Raw genomic sequence first — 20,932 nt, forward strand, 5'->3', positions numbered from 1 at the left:
TTTTTTTTTTTTTTTTTAATATATATTTTTAAACCTGTCTGCTATCTTCCTTCCTCTTTTTTTTATTTTTTTAAGCTTTTTTAAATTTATTTTTTCATGAGAGATACAGAGAGAGAGAGAGAGAGGCAGAGACACAGGCAGAGGGAGAAGCAGGCTTCATGCAGGGAGCCCAACATGGGACTCGATCCCGGGTCTCCAGAATCAGGCCCCGGGCTGAAGGCAGCGCTAAACCGCTGAGCCCCCGGGCTGCCCTCACGGAGTGGATTCTATTCGGTGTGACAACACGGTGTGGCGCACCCAGCCCACACTATGGGTAGGCAACCTGGGAGCAGCTCTGTGACCTTAAGCAAGTCACTGACCTTTTGTGGGCCTCAGTAGGTTGGGGGTAATGACAGCTCCTTCCTGTGGGTGTCGGTGAGGCCAAAGGTAGTGGTGCCTGCAGAGCCTCCAGCAGCGGGCGCAGGTTTGGTCAGCCCCAGCCACTACTGTGTCCTTGCGCCTGTGGTCTGGGTGCCTGGAGGCCTTTGGTTCACTCCCTCGTCCATTCATTCATTCAGTCCGTCACGCGTGATATGCTCAGTGTAGCCCACAGTGTTTCCTGAGCAACTTCTCTGTGCCAGATGTGTGCAGGTGTTGGGGCACACGGAGGCCCAAGTCCCTCAAATGTTGTGGGGAGAGGAACAGTAAACAGATGACAAACAGAATGAATGTTGACTGTATGCTTGTGGCATAATGTAGTATAACATATGGTGTGTCATCCAGTTCCATCATACGCTACGCATAACCTGACGTGTCCCCGTGACATCACAGGAGGCTTGGGGCACCTGGGCTTTCCTCCTTTCTCACTGTCTCTCTCTCTCTCTCTTTTTTTAAGATTTTATTTATTTATGAGAGAGAGAGAGAGAGAGAGGCAGAGACACAGGCAGAGGGAAAAGCAGGCTCCATGCAGGGAGCCAGATGTGGGACTCGATCCCTGAACTCTAGGATCACACCCTGGGCCGTAGGCAGGCGCCAAACCGCTGAGCCACCCAGCGATCCCTCTCACTGTGTCTCTTGATCTGTTTACTCTTCTGTGGGGTGCAGCCTTCCCTGTCTCCAGCATCGTCATCTCTTACCACTGTGACCGCTGTGGACGGCTGAGGCTCCTGAGGGGCTGAGTGTGGCTATTTAGGGTCTGCGTCTGGGGAGAACGAGCGAGGGGCACAGATGGCTCCTAGTCCTCCTGAGCCACTCACCGCAACATAGTAAAAATGAGACAGTATTTTCTGAGTGCTTCCTGGGAGCCCAGTTACCTCCCTTCACGTGTGTAGTCTTTTGAGACCTCATGGAGACCCCACAAGTGTGGCATCCTATGATCTTCATGTCACAGATGGGTAAACTGAGGCTCCCCCAGGCCGCACAGCTGCTAGAGTTGCAGAGCTATGAACCAGGCAGCCTGACACTAACATCTGTGTTCTCAGCCCTGAGGCTGAGGCAGTGGGCTTGAAGGGGACTCTCAGTCCCCTAGGAACCAAGGACAGGCCTCTGGGTGCTGGGTGCTGGGTGCTGGGTGCTAGGGGCAAGCAGGAGAGTGATATGGCTTCACTCCAGGCAGGTGGGGTGAGCAGTGGCTACCGTGGTCACTGCTGAGAGGAGCAAGAGGGGATCAAGCCCTGGGAGGAGCCTGTGTCTGGGTGTACCCAGATGCCCTCACGAGACTCAAGATCTGCCCGCATGAGCAGTGAAGTGTGTGGAGGCCCAGGTGGGGATGGGGGGGCTCCCCCCAAGGCCCGGCTCCGGGCAGAGATGGCACTTGGAATCAGCCTCAGGCTGCCTGTCTGCCCATCAGAGCCTGTCATTCATGCCCTAGGGCGGGGGGCCAACCAACTTAAGAGGGGCACCATGCCATGGCGACAGATGGGCATGGGGGAGCTGCCAGGAGCTGCCAGGAGCCTCCAGCCAGCAGCCCTTGTGTGTGCCGGGAGCCCAGCCCCTGCCGGCGCGGTCCCAGCCCGGACCAAATGCCTTCAGTTTCTCAGGAACAATGACAATCCTACATAATCAGTGGGTGCCGGGTGGGTCTGAGGCTCCCGGAGGCTGACCCTGTACAAAGCCCTGCCCCCCAGCCCCCACCGACTTAGACAAAGAGGCAGCCCCACGTTCAGCAAAGATTAAGGCCTTGAGGGCTGGAGGGGGTGAATCTCAGTTGCTTCTTGCTGTCACTGCGACCTTGGGCATATGACCTCCCCTCTGAGGCTCACCGTCCTCTCCTGGACGCGGAGGCTCCTTGTGGGGGCGCAGCACAGCCTTCGTGGAATGTGGGGTACAGCGCCCAGCCGGCGGGGGGGCGGCCCTGGGGTGGAGCTGCTGTGATGTCCGGCTCTCACAGATGGGAGACTCCATATCATGCCACGTCACACAGCTGGTAAGAGCCGACCTCACCCCGGTCAGGTGGGGGATAACAATAACAGAGACACCCGTGGGGACTGCGGGGGGCCCTCTGCATCGAGCTTCCTGATTCGTCCTCCGGCCAACCCTATGAAGTCAGCGCTGTTCTTCTCCCGTTTTGCAGCTAGGGAGACTGAGGCACCGCTAGGCAGTGGCAGAGGTGGGGCTTGAACCCCGACCGCCCGGTTGGCGGCAGAGCCTGCGCCTCGAAGCACTCCGCCAATTCGGCGGGCGGTGGCTTTCTGTCGTGGAGCCCATTCCTGTTAAGCACGAGGCCTGCTTTGTCTGCCGACGCCGCGTGCTGGGAGCGGGGCTGGCTGCCTCCTGCGAGGGTGCCGGGGTCTGGCCCGGCTGGGGGTGCTCGGCCCCCGCCAGCTGAGAGGCGAGAACCGGGTGCTCTTGGCGGAAGCCTGGATTGCGCTCTTTGGTCGAGCAGGAACAATTACTAATGACATTTAGAAAGAAATTAATGATGAGAAATGCAAGTTGGCATTTCAGGAGCGCCAGTCAGCAGCCGTGCGTCCGCGCTCACAGGAGAGGCGAGGGGTGGGGGCCGGGCACGGGGGGCGAGGGAGGAGATGGCAGAAATTAATTTTGCTGTGTCAATAATGAACGTGGCCCCACTCGCTCTGCTTCTGGAGTTCAGACAAAATCAAACATGGACTGGCGGGCGCTGGCCCACGGCTGCAGTGAGATGCCCTGTGTCCTAGGATCCGGGCGGAGGTGGTGACAGGTTTGGTGCGGTGTCTCCTTTCGGTGGCAGGGGGGTGGGCAGGGGGCGGCAGGAGGAGAGGAAGCAGCCTGAAGCCTGGGCTGTTTGGACGCAAATCCAAGCCCTGCCTCTGACCAGTTGTATGATGTAGCAAGAGCCGCTTCTCCTTTCTGAGACTCCGTCGCTTCATCGGTAAAATGGTGACAGTCGGGAGGTGCAAGGATCATGTATGGAGACCTGGCGGCCCAGGTTGGGCACATAGAAGGAGCTCAATATATTGTTAGGCATTACCATATTTCACCGACACACAGCTTCTCGTAACACCTCCTAAACCGGACTGGCTCATGTGTGTGTTATACTTGAATTAGTCATTTCTTTTGTTCACTGTGTTACATCAAATACTGGAGCATCTTATATTCTTTGGGTCTTGGATAAAATAGCACATTGAGGGCAGCCCCGGTGGCTCAGTGGTTTAACGCCGCCTTCAGCCCAGGGCGTGATCCTGGAGACCCGGGATCGAGTCCCACGTCGGGCTCCCTGCATGGGGCCTGCTTCTCCCTCTGCCTGTGTCTCTGCCTCTCTCTCTCTCTGTGTCTCTCATGAATAAACAAATAAAATCTTTTAAAAAATAGCACATTGATAAGGAGGTATGGTGAGGGGGACACAAGATGCTGAAATTGTCTGGAGCAGGGATTGGGGTTCCCAGGGGGCTATGAAGTGTGCCAACTCCTTCCCCCCCATCAAGTGCTCCAGAATGATGGAGAAGGACCCCGCCACCCTCCTCTCCTGCTGAGGGGAGGAGTAACACACCAGGAAAAGTTATTGCCATAGTAACATTGAACATTTTTGCCTCATGGAGGGTGAAAACTTACAGGCCGTGGCCAGGGATATTGAAATCTTTAAATGGTGATCTGTGTGTCAAAATGGAGATTTCCTATAATTACAGTGGCTAACATATAGTGCTTATTGAGCAGCAGACAGTGTTAATGCCTCTATTATTAAAGTAAGGAAACTGAGGCACAGACAGGCAGTCTCCCTAGGCCACAGAGCTGGTCAGTGCTGGGCCCAGGCCACCAGCCCCAGATTCTGTCCTCTTTACCACACCACTAAATGGCTAGAGTTCTTGATTTTTCTGCAAATCAGACCTAGAAATCTCTGGGCCACACTTTTGTGGGGCAGCAACCAGCTGTACCCCTTTAGACACAGGGATGTGCTTCCCAGTTCAGCACTACCCCACCTGGTCTGTCCCACCTGGTTCCTTACCCGCCGGGGCTCTGAGTCTCAGGCTCCTGCTGCAACACATCCTGGTTGGTAAGTATTATCCCATTGGCGCTTCAACAACCTGGTACCACGAGGAGTGCCCTTTACTCTCGCCATTTTGCAGACCAGAAAGCTGAGGCTTGGGAAGGACAATAAAGTATAGGATACCTACAAGGAAAAGAGGGTCCCGGGGGCAGAAATGGGGAGTGTATGCCACCTGCATGGTTTGCGTGTTTGAGCAGGGGAAGCAAGTGTGGCTCAGTGACTGGTCCCCCCATACCCTGAAGCCAGACCTGGATGCACTGTCCACCAGCTGTGTCCCTGACCCAGGGCACCACCTTAGTCTCCTCCATCCTTCCTTCTGATGGCGCCACATCAGAAGTGTGGGGTCATCCATGCTTTCGAGTTGACAATGATGGAAGAACCTCGTGGTTGGTATTGATTATGACAATATTGACCGTCTGTATATTATTGTACGTGTTGTGAACACTGTGTCCATGTTATCTAATTTGGAGCTCATAACAAGGCTATGAGTGGGTACTATTCATCCCACTTTTCAGGCAAGGAAACAGGAACTTTGAGAAACAAAGTGACTTGTCTAAGGTCACAGGTACAGTAAGTGACTAAAGTGGGATTTGGACTTCAAAGCCCGTTGTCTTTCCACCACCCCCTCCACCTTCCTACCTACTTACGTATTCATGCTCTCCTCTTTCTCCTACTAGTCATGCATCTGCTATCCATCCACTCTTCTATCTATTCATTTGTCTTTCTTTTCTTTTCTTTTCTTTTCTTTTCTTTTTTCTTTTCTTTCTTTTCTTTTAAAGATTATATTCATTTTTTCATGAGAGACACACACACAGAGAAAGGCTGAGACACAGGCAGAGGGAGAAGCAGGCTCCATGCAGGAAGCCTGACGTGGGACTCGATCCCGGGTCTCCAGGATCAGGCCCTGGGCTGAAGGCAGGCACCAAACCGCTGAACCACCCAGGGGTCCCCCATTCATTTGTCTTTCCATCCACCATCCCTCCATCTATCCTCCCATCCATTGTCTACCCAGCCATGCAGCCAGCCATCCACCCATCAGTCAGCCATCCATCTTCCTTCCATCCATCCATTTGGCCAGCCAGCTAATACTAATACTAATACACATCCATTAGTATCAAGTACTAAGAAAGTTCCAGGAACTACACTGCTTTCATGTCACCTTCCATATATGCTCTTAATTCTGTGCTTACCTGCCCCCCTTTCTTTCCACCCTAAAACTGCATATGAAAACATACACACACACACACACACACACCCTTCTGGCCAATTGAGAGGGATGGGACAGACTGGGAATGTAGATGTTTCTTGGTTTGCCTCCTGGAAACCAGCGACTTCTGCCTGGTGGGGGGAGGGAAGGTACAGGGGAGACCCACAAGGCCATGGTGGGGCAGGTGTGTGGGCAGTGATGATGTGCCCACATTTGGGTTGGAAACTGAGTGTAGACAAGAAGGGCAGACAAGGCGTTGCAGGCTGGGCCCCAGTGTTCTTCAGCTCCGTCAGTGGGACCAGCTCCTGAGGAGGGGGCGGCTCTTCCCATTCTGGGTAGCAGGGATCACTCTTTCCACGTGCCAGGCTGGACTTCTTCTTTGATTGGGCAGAGGTATATACACTGACGTGTTTCCACAAGAACCATCGCAATCATTAAATATAATCGGTCTCAGCTGCAGTTTTGATCGCTGGGGCATGCACACAATTCATCACAGCAAATTAGGTCCACCTTCAGAACTCCTGCCCTGCAGCCTGGGGGTCCATCAGTGATGGGAGCTGGGCCATGTGGGCCCCAGAAGCCATTGGGGGGGATGGACCATGTTTTCTGAGGGGGACCTCAGAATATCTGCCAGAACAGCTCTCCATCCACAGAGGTTAATTTTCTAGAAATTTTGATAACATAGGAAAGTTTCTGTTTTAGCAAAAATTTGGAGGAAAGTAGAAATGGATATGATCAAAGTCTTAAAATATCATTTATAAAACCTAAAAGCCCTGGGTTAGTTTAGGGACATGAACATATGTGTTCTGTATAATTAGTGGCCGTGTGACCTAGATTTTCCAGGACAGCTTTGATTTCAAGTATTGCGTCCTAGCCATTGGCTACTTGTCCTGGTTTTTGGCTTGTGAAATATGATGACTATATGAAGAGCTGGGTTTTCTCATCCAAATTTAATGAATAAAAATTTCAAGAGTTACAGGCCTGGAAAGATTTCAGAAAAATTCAAGGGGACAATCCTGTCCCACGTTTTTTCCCCCCAACATGGCAAAATGTTTCATTTTGTGCCTCACACTCACCTTCCCATCTCTCCAGGCACAGAGCAGGGAAAACACGGGCACTTCTGTCCGGCAGGGTCTGAAAGCTGTCAGAGCTCCAGTCCTCTGGACGAGATTTCCAGGAAGGCTTTGCTGCGGCATGCCTCGGGCCCTTGCGTTCAGGGGAGAGAGCCCCTGGTTGTAGAGTCTCCTGAGGTCTCCTGTCCTAACGTGGCCTGGCCCTGGAAGCCGTGCCATCGACTACAGCACACGCACAGTCACTGCCTGGGAAGGCTGGTACAGCACGGAAGCAGAGAAGGTCTTGCATCCAATGCCAGCCAGGGCTCGCTTGGCAGGCGACGTGTCCCCTGGACGCTGCCACAGCTGCCACCCCCCGCCATCCGGCCAAGGCCTCCACAGGCTGCATCTCGCTCCTACAGCCTGTACAGCTTCCTGCTTCCAAGCCTGGAGCCAGAGACGTGAGGGCCAGAGCTCAGGATGGGCCCTGAGCGCCTTGGCTGTCTCTGTAGCACGAGACCTCTCCCCTCTCCCCTACCTGCCTGCCCAGCCTGTATGATCCCAACCAGTTTTTTTTTTTTTTTTGAATTGTGGTAAAATACACATAATGTAAAATTTACGATCTTAACCATGTTCGAGTGAAGGCTTCAGTGGCGCTAAGGCCATTCCCTTTGTTGTGCACCCAGCAGCACCAGCCAGGACACTTTCCTGCAGAACTGAAACTCTGTCCCCATTGAACACTTAACGCCCCCCCCCCCCCCCCCCCAGCTCCTGGGAACCACCGGTCTCCTTTTCCCTCTCTCTGGATTTGACTACTCTGGGAACCTCACAGAAGTGGAATTATACAGCATTAGTCCTTCTGTGACCGGCTCGTTGCACTTAGCATAATGTCTTCAAAGGATCCCTCTGCTTTTAAGAGAAAAGCGTTCAGTGCCCTGGGCAGGGCGGGGCAAGGGACGCGGAGGAGGGGGCAACTCTGTTCCTTCTTCTCTCCCTGACCCTGCCAGTGGAGGCTGTGCTTCGCCTCCGTCGCTTGCTGGCTGTCATCTCAGAAATGCTCGCTGAGGTTTTAGCAGGTGCAGGCTCTGAGCCTATGTAAGAAGATTGACAGAGAATTAAGAGATGGGGTCCCTCCGCACGGCCGATGAGGGCATTCTCATGGCAGGGGGACAACCAGGTCCTTGCAGGCTGAGGAAGGTGCTAGGAGGACAGCTGTGCGGGTGCAGAGCTGCACTGGGATGGGTGGCCCCTTGTTGAGAAGGCGGGAAGGCCTTTCTGGGGGGACAGAGATCAGAGGGGATGGGGCCTTGGGAAGCTGGGGGAGTGTGCAGGGCAGTGAGGATGGCCTGTGTGGGGAGCTCTGGCAGGACTGTGGGCAGGGATATGCAGTTCTAGGTGTGGGTGGGACCCCCTAGGGGATTAAGCAGAACTCTCCCCAATACCTGCCCCTTGAGGAGAGACCCCGGGCTATGCCTCTTATGGGCACATGAGTTTCTCCGCTCCCATGGCCAAGGAGAGAGATTCCCCGAGGGAACCCAGGTCATGGGCAGGCGGGGGCTTCCGGAGGGGTCCTGCTGGTGGTGTGAGTGTGGACAGATGAGCTGCACACCCAGGGGAGACAAAATGCCAAGAATGACAACCAGCCCCTGTCCACTTTGCAGCAAATTGTCAGTGTAATGTCTGTGTGTGTGTGTGTGTGTGTGAATGTGTGTGTACAGGTGTGTGCCTGGGGTTGCAGGGTATCTGGGAGTGCATGTGTGTGTGCATGTGTGTCTAGGATATATGTGAATCTGTGTGTCTGTAACTGTGAGTTATCTGTGAGTGTATGTGTGTGTGTATGTGATTATGGGTATCCGTGTGTAAGTGTGAGTATATGTGTGACTGTGGAGTGTTGACTGTGTGTGGGTTAACTGTATGCAAGTGTGGGACGTAAGAGGAGCTCTGTTGTACCGTGTTGCATTCACAAGCACCCCAAGGGGCAGTCCCCCCAACAGTGCCTGAGATACTGTTAGTGGGTGATGGGTGGGAGGGTTCCTGAGTTCTTAGGGAGAAAGGAAGGCACAAAGGGATAATTATCTAGACTCTCCAGTAGGTGGATAGGGCACACTTGGGCTGGCCTGAGTGGTTGAAGGAGGACTGACTGCCTGGTCCCATTCTCCGAGCTGGCCATTTTGGGGCTCTTGTGTGGCTCTAGGGAAGGAGATTTCCCTGGTTTGCATGTACCTGGCCCACCAGGAAAGATTCAGCTGCATGTGGGGATGCACCCACAGACAGCGGTACATGGGACACACAGGACAGTTCTGGCCTCAACTTCATCTTCTACTCTCCTTCTTCTTCAGAATGTAGCTATGCAAGGTCCCACGATCCTATTCCCCGGGGTGAGGACCTTAAATGATGGGTGCATGTGGTGTCGCTACCGCTACCTCCACTCTGGCCCTAGGGTGTCCGCTCGGCCAGTGTGCTGGAAGATGTTTGGGGCATCTTGAGGTCCTCACAAAATATGAGAGGCCCTAAGCTGGCAGCCTATGGGCAGATTCAACCTGCAAACATTCTTTGATTGGCCTGAATAGTGCTTTAAACACTAAGATTTCTTTATATATTCGTGTATATATATATATATATATATATGATTTAATTTATTTATTTGAGTGAGAGAGAGAGAGAGAGAGCACAAGTCAGGGGCAGAGGGAGAAGCAGACTCCCCACTGAACAGGGAGCCCAGTGTGGGGCTCAATCCGAGGACCCTGAGATCATGACCTGAGCCAAAGGCAGATGCATAACTGAGCCACCCAGGTGCCCTGGGACATTATATATATTTTTTTAAGACAGGGAGAGAGGAGGGGCAGAGGGAAAGGGAGGGAGAGACTCCATGTGCACAGAGCCCAATACAAGGCTTTACCTCACGACCCTGAGACCATGATCTGAGTAGAAAAAAAGAGACGCTTAACCAACCAAGCCACTATGTATTTTTAAAATCTGGTTTTCTAGACCAGATGTGAGGAGGACTGCCTCTTTCCAACAAGGCTTGGGGTTCTTGGGATGACTCAGTCCCCACCATACCTTACTGCCTTGCACCCGGCCTGGGCTGCACTCACTTGCAGGGTGGACTTGGCAGCCGCGCTCCCGCCCCAGGTTTGGGGGCCTCTGTCCGGGCTGGCTGCGCACAGTCAGAGGAGCCCACCACCACCGCTGGGTCTCCTGGACGTCAGCTGCTATTTTTCCAGACATCTACATTTGCTGTGAGTTTGGTGCCTCCACTGACGGGATGCCTCAGTCTTTCCGAAGCGTTCCGTGTGCGGTCTCTGATTCACACATGCACAGGATGAGATTGGGGAGAGAGACCCTCTCTGGTCTCGGGAACCTGTCCACCCAGAGCCATTTCGGTGGAGTTTCAGAATATTTGGTTCATCTGCCCTCAGGCCCCAAGGTGGTGCGTGTGCTTGGGTTCCTGCTCTGCTGCAGCAGGCTGCAGTCATATCTTTTAGGGGTCTGACTCGGGCTCTTTGAGGGCAGGTTTTTTTTTTCTCTTTTTTTAATTTTATTTTTTATTGGAGTTCAATTTGCCAACATATAGCATAACATCCAGTGCTCATCCTGTCAAGTGCCCCCCTCAGTGCCCATCACCCAGTCACCCCAACCCCCAGCCCACGTCCCTTTCCACTACCCCTTGTTCGTTTCCCAGAGTTAAGTGTCTTTCATGTTCTGTCAAGAGGGTAGATTTTAATCCATATTTGAGATGAGCTGTACCCTAAGGTCTCGGTTCCAAGCAGCTACTTACTTGGCTGATGTGGTCAGAATGGACTTTCCAGTGACACAGGAGGTTGACGGGCCAGTGGAATGTCCCCTCCACGACAGAACAGAGGTCCAGACAGAGACCAGGCTTATGGTCACCTGGCACAGCATGCCCAGAATCCTTGATTCTCAGCCCTTAGCCCTGAGTCTGCTACGTACCCTGACTCAAAGGGGGCCAGCCACTGGGGACCCCTTCTCCCTGTGGAAAAATGGCAACATTGCTGGCAGCAGATTTTTTTTTAAAGATTTTATGTATTTATTCATGAGAGACACACAGAGAGAGGCAGAGACATAGGCAGAGGGAGAAGCAGGCTCCCTGGGGAGCTCAATGCAGGATTCGATCCTGAAACCCCGGGATCACGACCTGAGCCGAAGGCAGACACTCAACCACTGAGCCACCCAGGCATCCCCGGTGGCAGCAAATTAATGCAGGACTCGGGGTCAGGGTGACTTGGGCTGCTGAGGTGGGGCAGATCCCTAAGCAGCCCTGATGTACACCAGCCACAAAACTCCTGCTTTCTTTCATGCAGCCACTACCTGAAGTCACCTGGTTGCTGGCCTGCGATGTTCTGCACACACAAAGTGACTGGGCACATTTGCATTCTGAAGTGTGTTTTCCCTGAGCCTACTGTCCCTCCAGACGGGCATTATCAGTTTCTGTCTTTTGTTGGGTGACTCCGAATGGGAGCCTGTTTACGGCCTGCGCTCCTCCTAAAAGGCTGCAGGTTCCCTCCTTCGAATCTATCCTCCAGTGAGTTTTATTTCCAAAGCACAGCAGTACAGAACCTGCCCCTTTGGGAATTCATTGGGCTGTTTTTCTCCCCACAACAACCTTTTCTCTCACATTTTCACTCAAAGGAAGATCTTATCCCACTCGTGGAATTGGTCATGGGCCAGGCCACCTGCTGGGGTCTTTTGTGTCCTGGGTGCTGCAGGGTGTTGGACAGGGGCACTCGCCCACCCTCCCACCACCACTGGGACTCCAGAAACCCAGTGGTCAGCCCCCTGGGGACACCTCCAGCAAAAGCAATCGGGTCCTACAGCTCCCTGTCCCGGGTCCCCGGGTGACTTTGAAGCTCCAAGTCTACTTTTGCAGATGGTTCTCCAAGAAATCACTTCCTCCCCGCAAAGCCAACCCTGTGACTCCCTGGAAGTTGGAATCTCCCTGCAGGCCGGGAGTTCCGGATGAATTGAGGCTCTCACCCGAGAGACAGAGACAGACTTCCCCGGCTAAGCGGGTGCGACGCTCACTTCCTGCTGCTCGAGAGTGGCAGACGACAGCCGTCTCGCTGTCTGGGAGACGGGACTGGGAAAGCCGCACGCACGTCCCAGAGCACCGAGGGAGCTGCTTTTGCGTCCGAGGACATTCTGGGGCTTCGTCCTGGGCCAGTGGGTCACTAGCTTCACCTAGGACCCCGATGCCAAGGAGGGGTGTCGCTTCTCAGGGCAGACCTTGCCGTGCCGTCATACAGATGCGGCCCCGCTGGATGGGGGCCGTGGGGGAACACGGGGTGCGTATGCGTCATGGCCCGGGGCCCCGGGGGAGCGGCTGCATCGCCGGGCAGGCATTTAGAGGGAACCTTGGCCATCACTCACTCCTAATTTTAATGACGTGCATTAGCTAAATTGTGTTCTGAGTATTCATTCAGTGCTGTTTATGGCGTGCTCTCGAGTGCGCTTACCGTTTGTCAGAAGTGCAAACTAGCGAACATACGAGCCTTTAAGACAGGCCATCTGTTCGTCTTAGACCTTTGGACGATTGTCAAACGCTTCTAAAAATAAGTGCTCACTAGCAGAGAGGGGCTGCCCAGGTGATACACAGCAGAGAGGGAAGCAGGGCTGCCTGCGTCTGTGCCCTCCCAAAGGGAAAGGTATAACTCGGGTGCTGGGTGGCAGAGGGGAGGCGAACCCAGGGAGGGAGCCGAGGGCGGTGGGAGGCACGGAGGCCCTGCTGGTACACCTTTTTGGCTGGAGATGAGAGCGTCTCCCTGTTCCTTGCCTTTCCTGTAACTCCACAGCTCAAATACCTTCGATGGCTCCCCATGGCCCAGATTTAAGGGCGAGCTGCCTCGTCTCGCATCACGGAGTCTCATCAATAAGGCCCCCACCTTCCTTTCCAGGCTTGTCTCCATGGCACATACCCTGTGCTTCTGCCAAGCTGAATTATTCATTGTTCCCTCAGCATATGCTGTGCTTTCTACATTTCACAAGCAGAACGGCGCCGTGGGTAAGCGTGTGCTCTACACACAGACTGCATGGGTGCAGATCTAGCACAGCCGTCAGCAGCTGCAGGACCTCAGCGCTCGTCATTCGCTGCCTCAGTTTTCTCATCTGTAAAATAGGGATAGTCGTTGTGCTTAACTCTCAGGGTGGTTATGAGGTTTCGTGAGTTCCTATAATGAAGGGTGGAGAATAATGCCTGGCACACAGTAAACACAGGATACATGTTAGCTATGATGATTATCAGTATCATTGGCACCTCCGGGCCATTCCCCGGGGTGGTGGGGTGGATCATCCTCCTTGGAGAGCTATCTCTGTGCTCATGTGCGCGTGCACACACACACCGCAGTGCAAACCCCAACCAAGCCATCTTCAAAGGGCAGCTGGAAAGCCAGCTTCTTCCTTAAGTACGTGCCAGTCAAAAGTCCTCTCTCCTTAGTCCCTTTTTATGAAATGTCATCCCCTCCTCTGGCCAGGAGCTTGTAAATGGCCAGGATATGGCTTATTCTATCTTCTGTCCACTGCATTGCGTAGCACTGGGCTCCGTGTTTGTTAAATGACCAAACAACAGAATCCCACTTAGCTGGAACACGGCTGCAGTGTCAGCCTGAAGCGTCTACCTTTTCCCCTGGAAACAGAGGGAACATCTTCCCGTGGTTAAGGCAGGTTCTTGGACTTGGTCCTGGCTCCTGGAGACAGCTCTTTGTAAAGCCAGCCTCACAAGAGCCTCCACGGCTGCGGCCCACTCGGGAGTGGCCTAGTGGTGGGCAGTGGGGAGACAGGGCATTGACCGCAGCCTCTTTCCCAACCTCGAACCAGAGGGAGGTGATGTAGAGTCAGGGTGAAGCCAGGTGGCTTCTGCAGGGGATGGAGGGAGGGACTTTTGGTGGGTGGCTGCTAAGCGTTCCTGCATCCTTAATTTGCCACGGGGATGCGAGAGCCTCCTTCTCTGGTGCCCCTTGAGAGTGAGGGTCTCCCCGTGGAACTGTGAGCTCCTCCAGAGAACTGGAGCCTCAAACTCTATATGCCAGTGCACAGCTGGGGCCTGACATCCGGGGACTCTGTGAACAGCTGTGGAAGAAGGACTGAGCGAATGAGTGGGTGAATAAATGGAGGAGCACATACCTTCCTCCCCCACAGAGTCTCCCTGCGCCGCCCCTTCCCACCAGATACCCCACTCTGTCCCCTGGTGGGAGGGAGAGCAGTGGATTGTGAGTACTGAGGCTGTGGCCAGGGGGCTTGTGGGGAGGGGACAACTCCTGTGGCCGACACCTGCTGCTCCAGGGACGAAAGCATCCAATCTCCGACATCTCCTTCCCTGTGGAGGAGGAGCTGCGAGAGGCACAGTGTTCAGACCATCAAACTTCCATGCAGCTTCCACCGCAAGTCCTGCAGCATTTGCGGTGCCAAGGCGGCCCAGGGACCCAAGGAGGGAACAAACAGCCCTTCTCGCACTGAGCTCCCTGCCTGTTCAAGAAGCTCTCAAGGATACCATTTACGGAGCACTTTCTCCTGGCCAGGTCTGGGAGGAGTCCATGCACATTATTTCCTGAGTCCTCAGGGCCTCTGAGGAAGAGGCTCTGTTATCACCACCCCTCCCTCTGCCAACCCCCAGAGGTCAAGGAACAGGCCTCGGGCCACGTGGCTATGAAGTGGCAGAGTCAGGATTCAAACCCAAGACTACTCGTCTCTGCCCTCCAAGGCGTCCTGCCTCCTTGTGATCACCCAGGGCCAGGTGAGATGCTAGGACCTTCCAGGCACTTTGTCCCAGAGTAGCTGGAGCACAGGAGGAGTGGCTAAGGTGATACCCAAGAGTGACGCACAGGGCAGAGAAGTCCTCTCCAGCCTATGCATCTCAGGGTGTGTGGAGAAGTCTCTTGTTGCTTCACAGACCGTGTCTCCCAGGCCAGCGGGTGGCCAGCACCTCTAGTCTCCCCTACTCAACACTGTGGTGGGTGGCTGTCAAAAGGAGACCAAGCAGGGTCCCAGATCAAGGGACAGAAAACAGAGCCCGGACCTCAAGAAGAAACCGCTCTTGTGGACGAGGGAGGGTTATGATGGTGTGCACATGCGCATGTGTGATCATGGTGAGGCCTAGAGTGAGGGACGCCTCCTGGTTTGGGTGGAACCAGAATGGGACCAGGCCAGAAGCTCGGACTGGCCCATTCAAGTGTGCATCAGCCTTTGGGGAAGGAAGGTCCAGCAACAGGCTCCATGCTCCTCCCATGTTCCCTGTGTGCCCAACACACACCCTGGCTTGGGCTCTAGATCAGGGTCATTTTACTGCTAAACACCCAACGACAAGCGTGGTGGCTGTCAACTGGCAGGGATGCAGTGAAGGTTTGCTGAATGAATGAGTGGCCAGGTAAATGAATGCAGACCCGTAACAAAGGGCTCCCGGGCCTGAGCACTCTGCTGGCAACGGACAACTTGCAGGGAGAGAGGTCTCAGCAGGACCCCGGATGCCGATGGCACGCCATCCTCTCGCCCATCACTAACTTGTGTCCCCGGGGCAGGTGACGCAGTGCGCCAGGCATAGGCACCCAAAACAGGCCCTAGCAGGAACCTCTCTCCACGAGAGCCGCATGCACTCTGCTGAGGGAATGCATCTCGGCCGCAACCCAATGCCCCCTGTCGCCTCCCTCCCTTCCCCCCGTTTTATTTTTCTCACCTGCTTCTCGGCCCACACCTGCGTCTCCCTGGCAGGCAGAGAGGCCCTTGTGGATGCCAGGCTTCCCCTCTGGGCGCCTTCCAGTCCTTCCTGGCTCCCACCCCAACCCCATCCCCGGCCTTTATGGTGCCGGGAAGTGTTTATCTGCAGGGTTGGTAGTATCTTTAAAAAACGATTTTCTTCCTTCTCCGAAGGGGCTAAATATAGCACAGGCATAAATAGAGAAATAGACATTAAGCCAAATGCCCTTGTGAGAGCCGGGAGGGTGGAAGGGACTCTAAGATGGCTTGATGAAGCCCCCCGCCCCTCGAACCACGGCTCCGAGCCGCAGGGTAGGAGCCGCGGGTCTTCGGGTTTATTCAGCTGTGCCGATCGGCGGTGGCTCTGCCAGGAGCCGCTCCACGCACAGGTGTGTGGGGTGATTGGTGAGTCCTGGTGACGGGTCCCCGCACCCCCTCTGCCCTCCCAGAGACTGCCCTCAGCTCGTGGAGGAGCGGATGCCCTCACCGGCCGAACACCTGGCCTCCTCAGCACCCCCCAGCACACACACTTATTGGGTGGCACGGACCGGTTCTCTCTCGCTGAGCCGCCATCTGCCCCATTAATCCTGCACAAACGTTTGGGTGTCTGTGTCTTGAGTTCGCCCCCCTCCCCCGCCCCCCCATCAGGCCCCTTGAGAGGGCCGGGCCCAGCTGGAGTCTTCCCCTACCCCGCACTGTGCCTGGCCCAGAGCAGAGCATCCAGCAGGTAGTTAATAACGCAATGCTGGATGAATTCTGGGGCCTGGCCCCCTTGGGGCATCAAGTTTCGACATTTCCATCTGCTGTGACATCCTGGGCTTTTGTTCTTAGAGAACTTAAGGGAAGGAAGTTTTACCCTTCTGTCTCAGAACTCTCTGCGGAAGTCCTTTCTTGAGTCTAACTGAAGAACTGCCTGCTATTGCTCCTCAAGAGGAAAGGCCCACTGCGGTTTTCACCTGAGAAGTGGCATCTATTCTCATATTTTCCTGACCAGTGGTCCTCAGCATAGCTTCCCGCCTCCTGGATTTCTCTGCCAGCAGCCCGCGGAGGAGCCGGTGTGGACCACGTGTGTTAAACTGGCCCTGTTCTTGGCATCCTGGCAAGAGGCTGTTTCATTATCCACAGATCCTGGGATACCTCCGTTTGCTTGTGCTGGTGGCGGGTGGTCCTTGAGCGTTTTGTAGAGATCAGATATCATCTCTGGCTTTCAGCTGCTTATGGAACAGTCCACGTTCAGGGGCATCCAGGGCCTCCACCGTCTCCGTCTGAACCCCTCCCAGGCTGCCATGTGACCTCTGTGGGGGTCATCCCACTGGGGCCTGTGTTTGCCAGGCTCATTCGAGCCTCCATACCTTTGTCTGTGCTGCGCCTTCCACTTAGAATGCTCTCTCCCCTTTCCACATATGTACTTCCTACCCATACACTTAGTTGTATATTTATCCTTCCATTGATTCCTTAAAAAATATTTACAATGTCTACTTTGTGGTGCAACCATAATTCGAGGACAGAAAAAGAACTGTGTATGTTTATCCACCTCCTCCGTCCTCCCCACCCCCCACCCCCACTCCCTCCTACATAAAGAAGGACCTGACCACACTCAGATAGCACTGGCCACATGGCACTGTTAATTGACCGGCTGTTGGCAGGGGGGCAGGGGGAGACCCCCACTCGTTCCTGGCTGGGCAGCTGTGCCTGCCATGTCACCACTGGGCCTTGTGTGCCCTGCCCGGGCCAAGGACTGTGGGGCTGAGAAGGGAGGTGATGCCTTCCTGTCTGCAACTCAGCAGAGCACACTAGGCTTGTACTTGGGAGGCACGTAGATGTGTGGAAGGTGGGTTGGAAGTGCCTTGAGGGGCTTGCAGGGAGGGGTGGCATGTGACCATGTGCCCAGAGGACTCCAAGCGTGGCTTGCTTGGCAGGGAGGAGAGAGGAGGTGAGAACTGAATCACCAAAGGCTTGGAAGCTGGGTGGATGCTTTGCTGTAGGGTAGGTCTGGCTCCCCGCAGGACTGGCTGCCTGTGCTCACACAAGTGCAGGGAGAGGTGCCTCGGCTGGAGGGTGGGCGTTCCCATGGAAACCGCCGCATCCCATCTGTGGCCTCAGACAACCTGCCTTGTGCCTCTGGGTCCGTGGCACCCCCGCCGAGGTGCCAGGCCACGCTGGCAGAGTTTGTCCTCATGCCCGGTGTGGAGTGTGGATGATCCGTGGACTGGAATGCCCAGGAGTTGCAGGGCACTGGAAGCCTACCTTCTCGCCCCAGGCCCTGGCTTTCTTGGATTCCAGTTGCCTGGTTCAACCCTGCCTGATTCCCAGCTGGATGACCTTGAATCCGTCACTGAGCCTCTCTGAGCCTCATTTCCTCATCTTACCATGTCCTACCTTGTAAGGCTGTTGTGAGGATTGAGAGAAATGTACCTCTGACGGCATGTAGCACGTGTGCTTGCTTGATCCATACCCAGGAGCCCAAGGAAAGGGACAGCGGTGGTTGGCGCTCTGTGCCGCGGGTATCAGCAGGCATCTGCTGTGTGGGGACAGGGCACTGCCTCTCCCTGGCGCGGAGCTTGCCGCGAGGGTTGGTGACATCACCACGGAGGCAGCAGCAGTGCCGGCAGTGGGAAGAGGCTGCCACAGGGGGCCTCCAGTGCCATGGAGTGGGGGGTGCTCCAGGCCCCCTCCTGTGCCCCCGCAAAGCTGCAAAGCTGCGGGCATGGGACATCCTCTGGTGGCCCTCACAGCTCAACCCGGAGCCCAGGAGAGACGCAGCGCCACGTCTGACCTCTGGTGGTCATCGGCAGAGCTGCAGACTGGCAGCTCCGGGCCCCAGAGGAGTCACTGCCCTGCCTGGGTGGGGGGAGGCAGGAGCACCCCCCTCCCCCTGCCCCAGACCTCACTCCTTGTGACTGCAGGTCCTGTGCTGCTCCAAGCAGGGCTCCTGTCCCCTGGGTGCATTTTGCTTCCTTTCTCCAGGTGGCAAGAGCTTGAATACTACCTGAGGCTTTGATGAGATGGGTCTGGATTTCAAACAGGGACCACTGAAAAGAAACAAAATCACTCTTAGAGGCCAAATCCCACCCCCCGCCCCAGGCCACTGGCTCCTACAACCCTGCTGGCCGAGGGAAGAGGTGCCCCGGGCTGCGGTGAGAGGGAGGCTGAGAGGGAGGCGTTTGGCCGGAGGGGCCCACCTGGGCCCTGGCTGCCCCGGGTGGGTTCGGGGGGACTTGGGCAGACCGCACACGCCTCTGGCCGGAGCTGCTCACGTGCCCGGACTGGCAGGCTGCCTCCTCCAGCGCCCTCCCTGCCGGGTGACCCGTCCTCGGCCGCAGGCGCCGCTGCCGCCCGCCGCCTCGGCACGTCTGTGCCACTCGGGTGTTTCTTGGCCGGAGAGCCGCGTGGCACATCTGCTGTCTCCCTCCACGAGGCTCGGAGCAGCTCCCAGGAGGGACGGAGGGGGGAGTCTGGGGAAAGCCTGCAGGCGATCAGATATAATTTCCTCCTCCTCCTCCTCCTCCTCCTCAGAGCAAAAGGGAGATAGAGAGGTGAGCAAGGCTGTTTTTAATTCCTGCCACCGCCACCCCCTCCTGGCATGTCCCCTTGCCCTCCCTAGAGCCAGTCCCGTGGTAAGACCTGAACGGTCTTTAAAAAAAAAAACAACACAACAATTTCTAGAGAGCCCAGGTTGGCAGCAACAGGAACCCATCCCCGAGCCCCCGATCAACGTGGCGTCTTGGCAGCTGTGTCCCCCGAGCACTTTTTCCAGGTTGCATTTTGTGTTGTAATAATCGAGCCGCTTTTCTGTGGCTCCCGGCGTAAATGCACCGAGTGGGAGGGGCCGGGCCTGCTCTCCATTCTTCTGCCCTCATGCGTGTCTCCTTTCTTCGCCTTTGCAGAACCACACGATGAGCCAGCACGCACAGTGAGGGACCGCTCGACAGGACACCTCTCCGCAGAAGGCTTGCCGGAGACGCCGTGGGGAGGGCCATTTGAACATTACATCCAATCAAAGTGTCATTTGCAACCCAGATGTAAAACTCTAATGATTTGGCCATGAGGCGCTGCTATTATAAGCAGCTGGAAATGAATATTAATGGCAGAGATTAAAAGTATTCCATGCTCAGTATTTTTTATTGTCCTGCTACAGCTAGTGTGCTTTTAGAGTTTCCGCCGAAGACTACATTTCTAGAGTTAGAGAAACCCGCTTTTTGAGGCTATTGTCCTTTGTTCCTTCATGTATTATATTGATAGTTTTTAAAGAAAAAAAAAAGGATTAGTGTGATTTTTTTTTTCCTTTGCTTCTTTTTTTTTTTTTTCTTTCTTGTTTTTCTTTCCCCCCCTTCGGTTAACTACTTTTTAATTGCAATTCTAGGTAATTGTGCATCGTGATGTGATTGCTTGGCTATTGTCTGAATATTTCCTTTTAATTTTTTAATTAAAGACTAATGCTTTGATTGGATTTGCCAGTTCACCGGACAGTGATTAAAACTATGTAATGAATATAATCGGTTTCAGTGCAACTGGATGGTCTGCTTTTAAATGTGACTTAATCTGACTGCAGTTACTAGTACAGTTCAATAAAGGGAATCCATGCGATTAGCATCGGCTGCCTGGTTCTCTCCTCCCGGCCTGGGGGTCTGGGGCAGAGGTGGGGTGGGGTGGGGAGACTGTCGTCACCCATAGGGTGCTGTGTCCCTATGTGAGTCCCCATGGGATCACGGGGCCTGTGGGGACCTGCACACCACAGACCCAGCTTCCCTTGGGAAAGAGGACACATAGAAACCTAACACGCGTAGTCTGGATCAGGTGGCAGGTGGCCACCGAAGTCAAAACAGAAGGAACCCTTAAAGATGAAATACTCTGATCTTTTCATTTGTGGAAAGGAAGCTCAGGGGTAAGTGGGCTGACCCATGATGTTTCCTTGTTTCTCCCATTGGGGATGGGCAGGTGGTTAACCCTTACCTGGCCAGGACCCCAGAAGGGACTTGGATTCCACTTGTGGCCAAGGTGTGAGGACATGACAAGAGCTGGGGGTAACCCTCCAGTCCCATGCGATCCAGGGCTGGGGGCGCTGCCGAGCCGAGGCAGGTGGGAGCCGCCAGTTTGCAATCCCAGAGATCAGTGGGACGTGGAAGCGCTGAGACCTGTGGCCAGGGCCAGCCAGGGCTCTAGCGGGGTAAGAGGCAAGTTCCTACACCAAAAAATCTCAGGAGGCCCCCCACCCCCGTACTTGCAAACCCCAAGAAGGGGTGTTTCCTGACATTTTACATCCTAGTTGCCTTGCCTTCCCCACCCCTCCGTCATGCTGGTGCCTGGCTGACTTGCCAATCAGAGGCCGCGGCTTCAGAACCTGCGTGGGGAAGCCCTTGTTAACTTTTCACAAGGGGCAAGAAAATTGGTTATTACCCTCTGCAGAGCGGAAATGAAACAGGCAGACAGATTGCACCTAATTACAATGTAATACAAAGTCACGGGCATGGAATTTGTAGCAATTATACCCAGCATCTTCTGACTCCCATATCAAGGGGCTTCTGG

General features: G+C 54.7%; 1 protein-coding gene across 7 annotated transcripts in view; it reads left to right on the forward strand.

Annotated features, from left to right (window-relative positions):
- The window catches only part of ZNF423 (zinc finger protein 423), a 344,022-nt gene extending 324,023 nt beyond the window's left edge, over positions 1–19,999 (forward strand). For all 7 annotated transcript variants that reach the window (XM_049104667.1, XM_049104670.1, XM_049104672.1 and 4 more), the window contains one exon: positions 19,294–19,999. In XM_049104667.1, the coding sequence (XP_048960624.1) occupies positions 19,294–19,323 (30 nt within the window). In that variant the 3' untranslated portion in view covers positions 19,324–19,999. The remainder of the gene's footprint in view (positions 1–19,293) is intronic.
- Positions 20,000–20,932: the final 933 nt, after the last annotated feature.

This window comes from Canis lupus, chromosome 2, assembly GCF_003254725.2.
Source record: "Canis lupus dingo isolate Sandy chromosome 2, ASM325472v2, whole genome shotgun sequence".
Classification (NCBI taxonomy): Eukaryota; Metazoa; Chordata; class Mammalia; order Carnivora; family Canidae; genus Canis; species Canis lupus.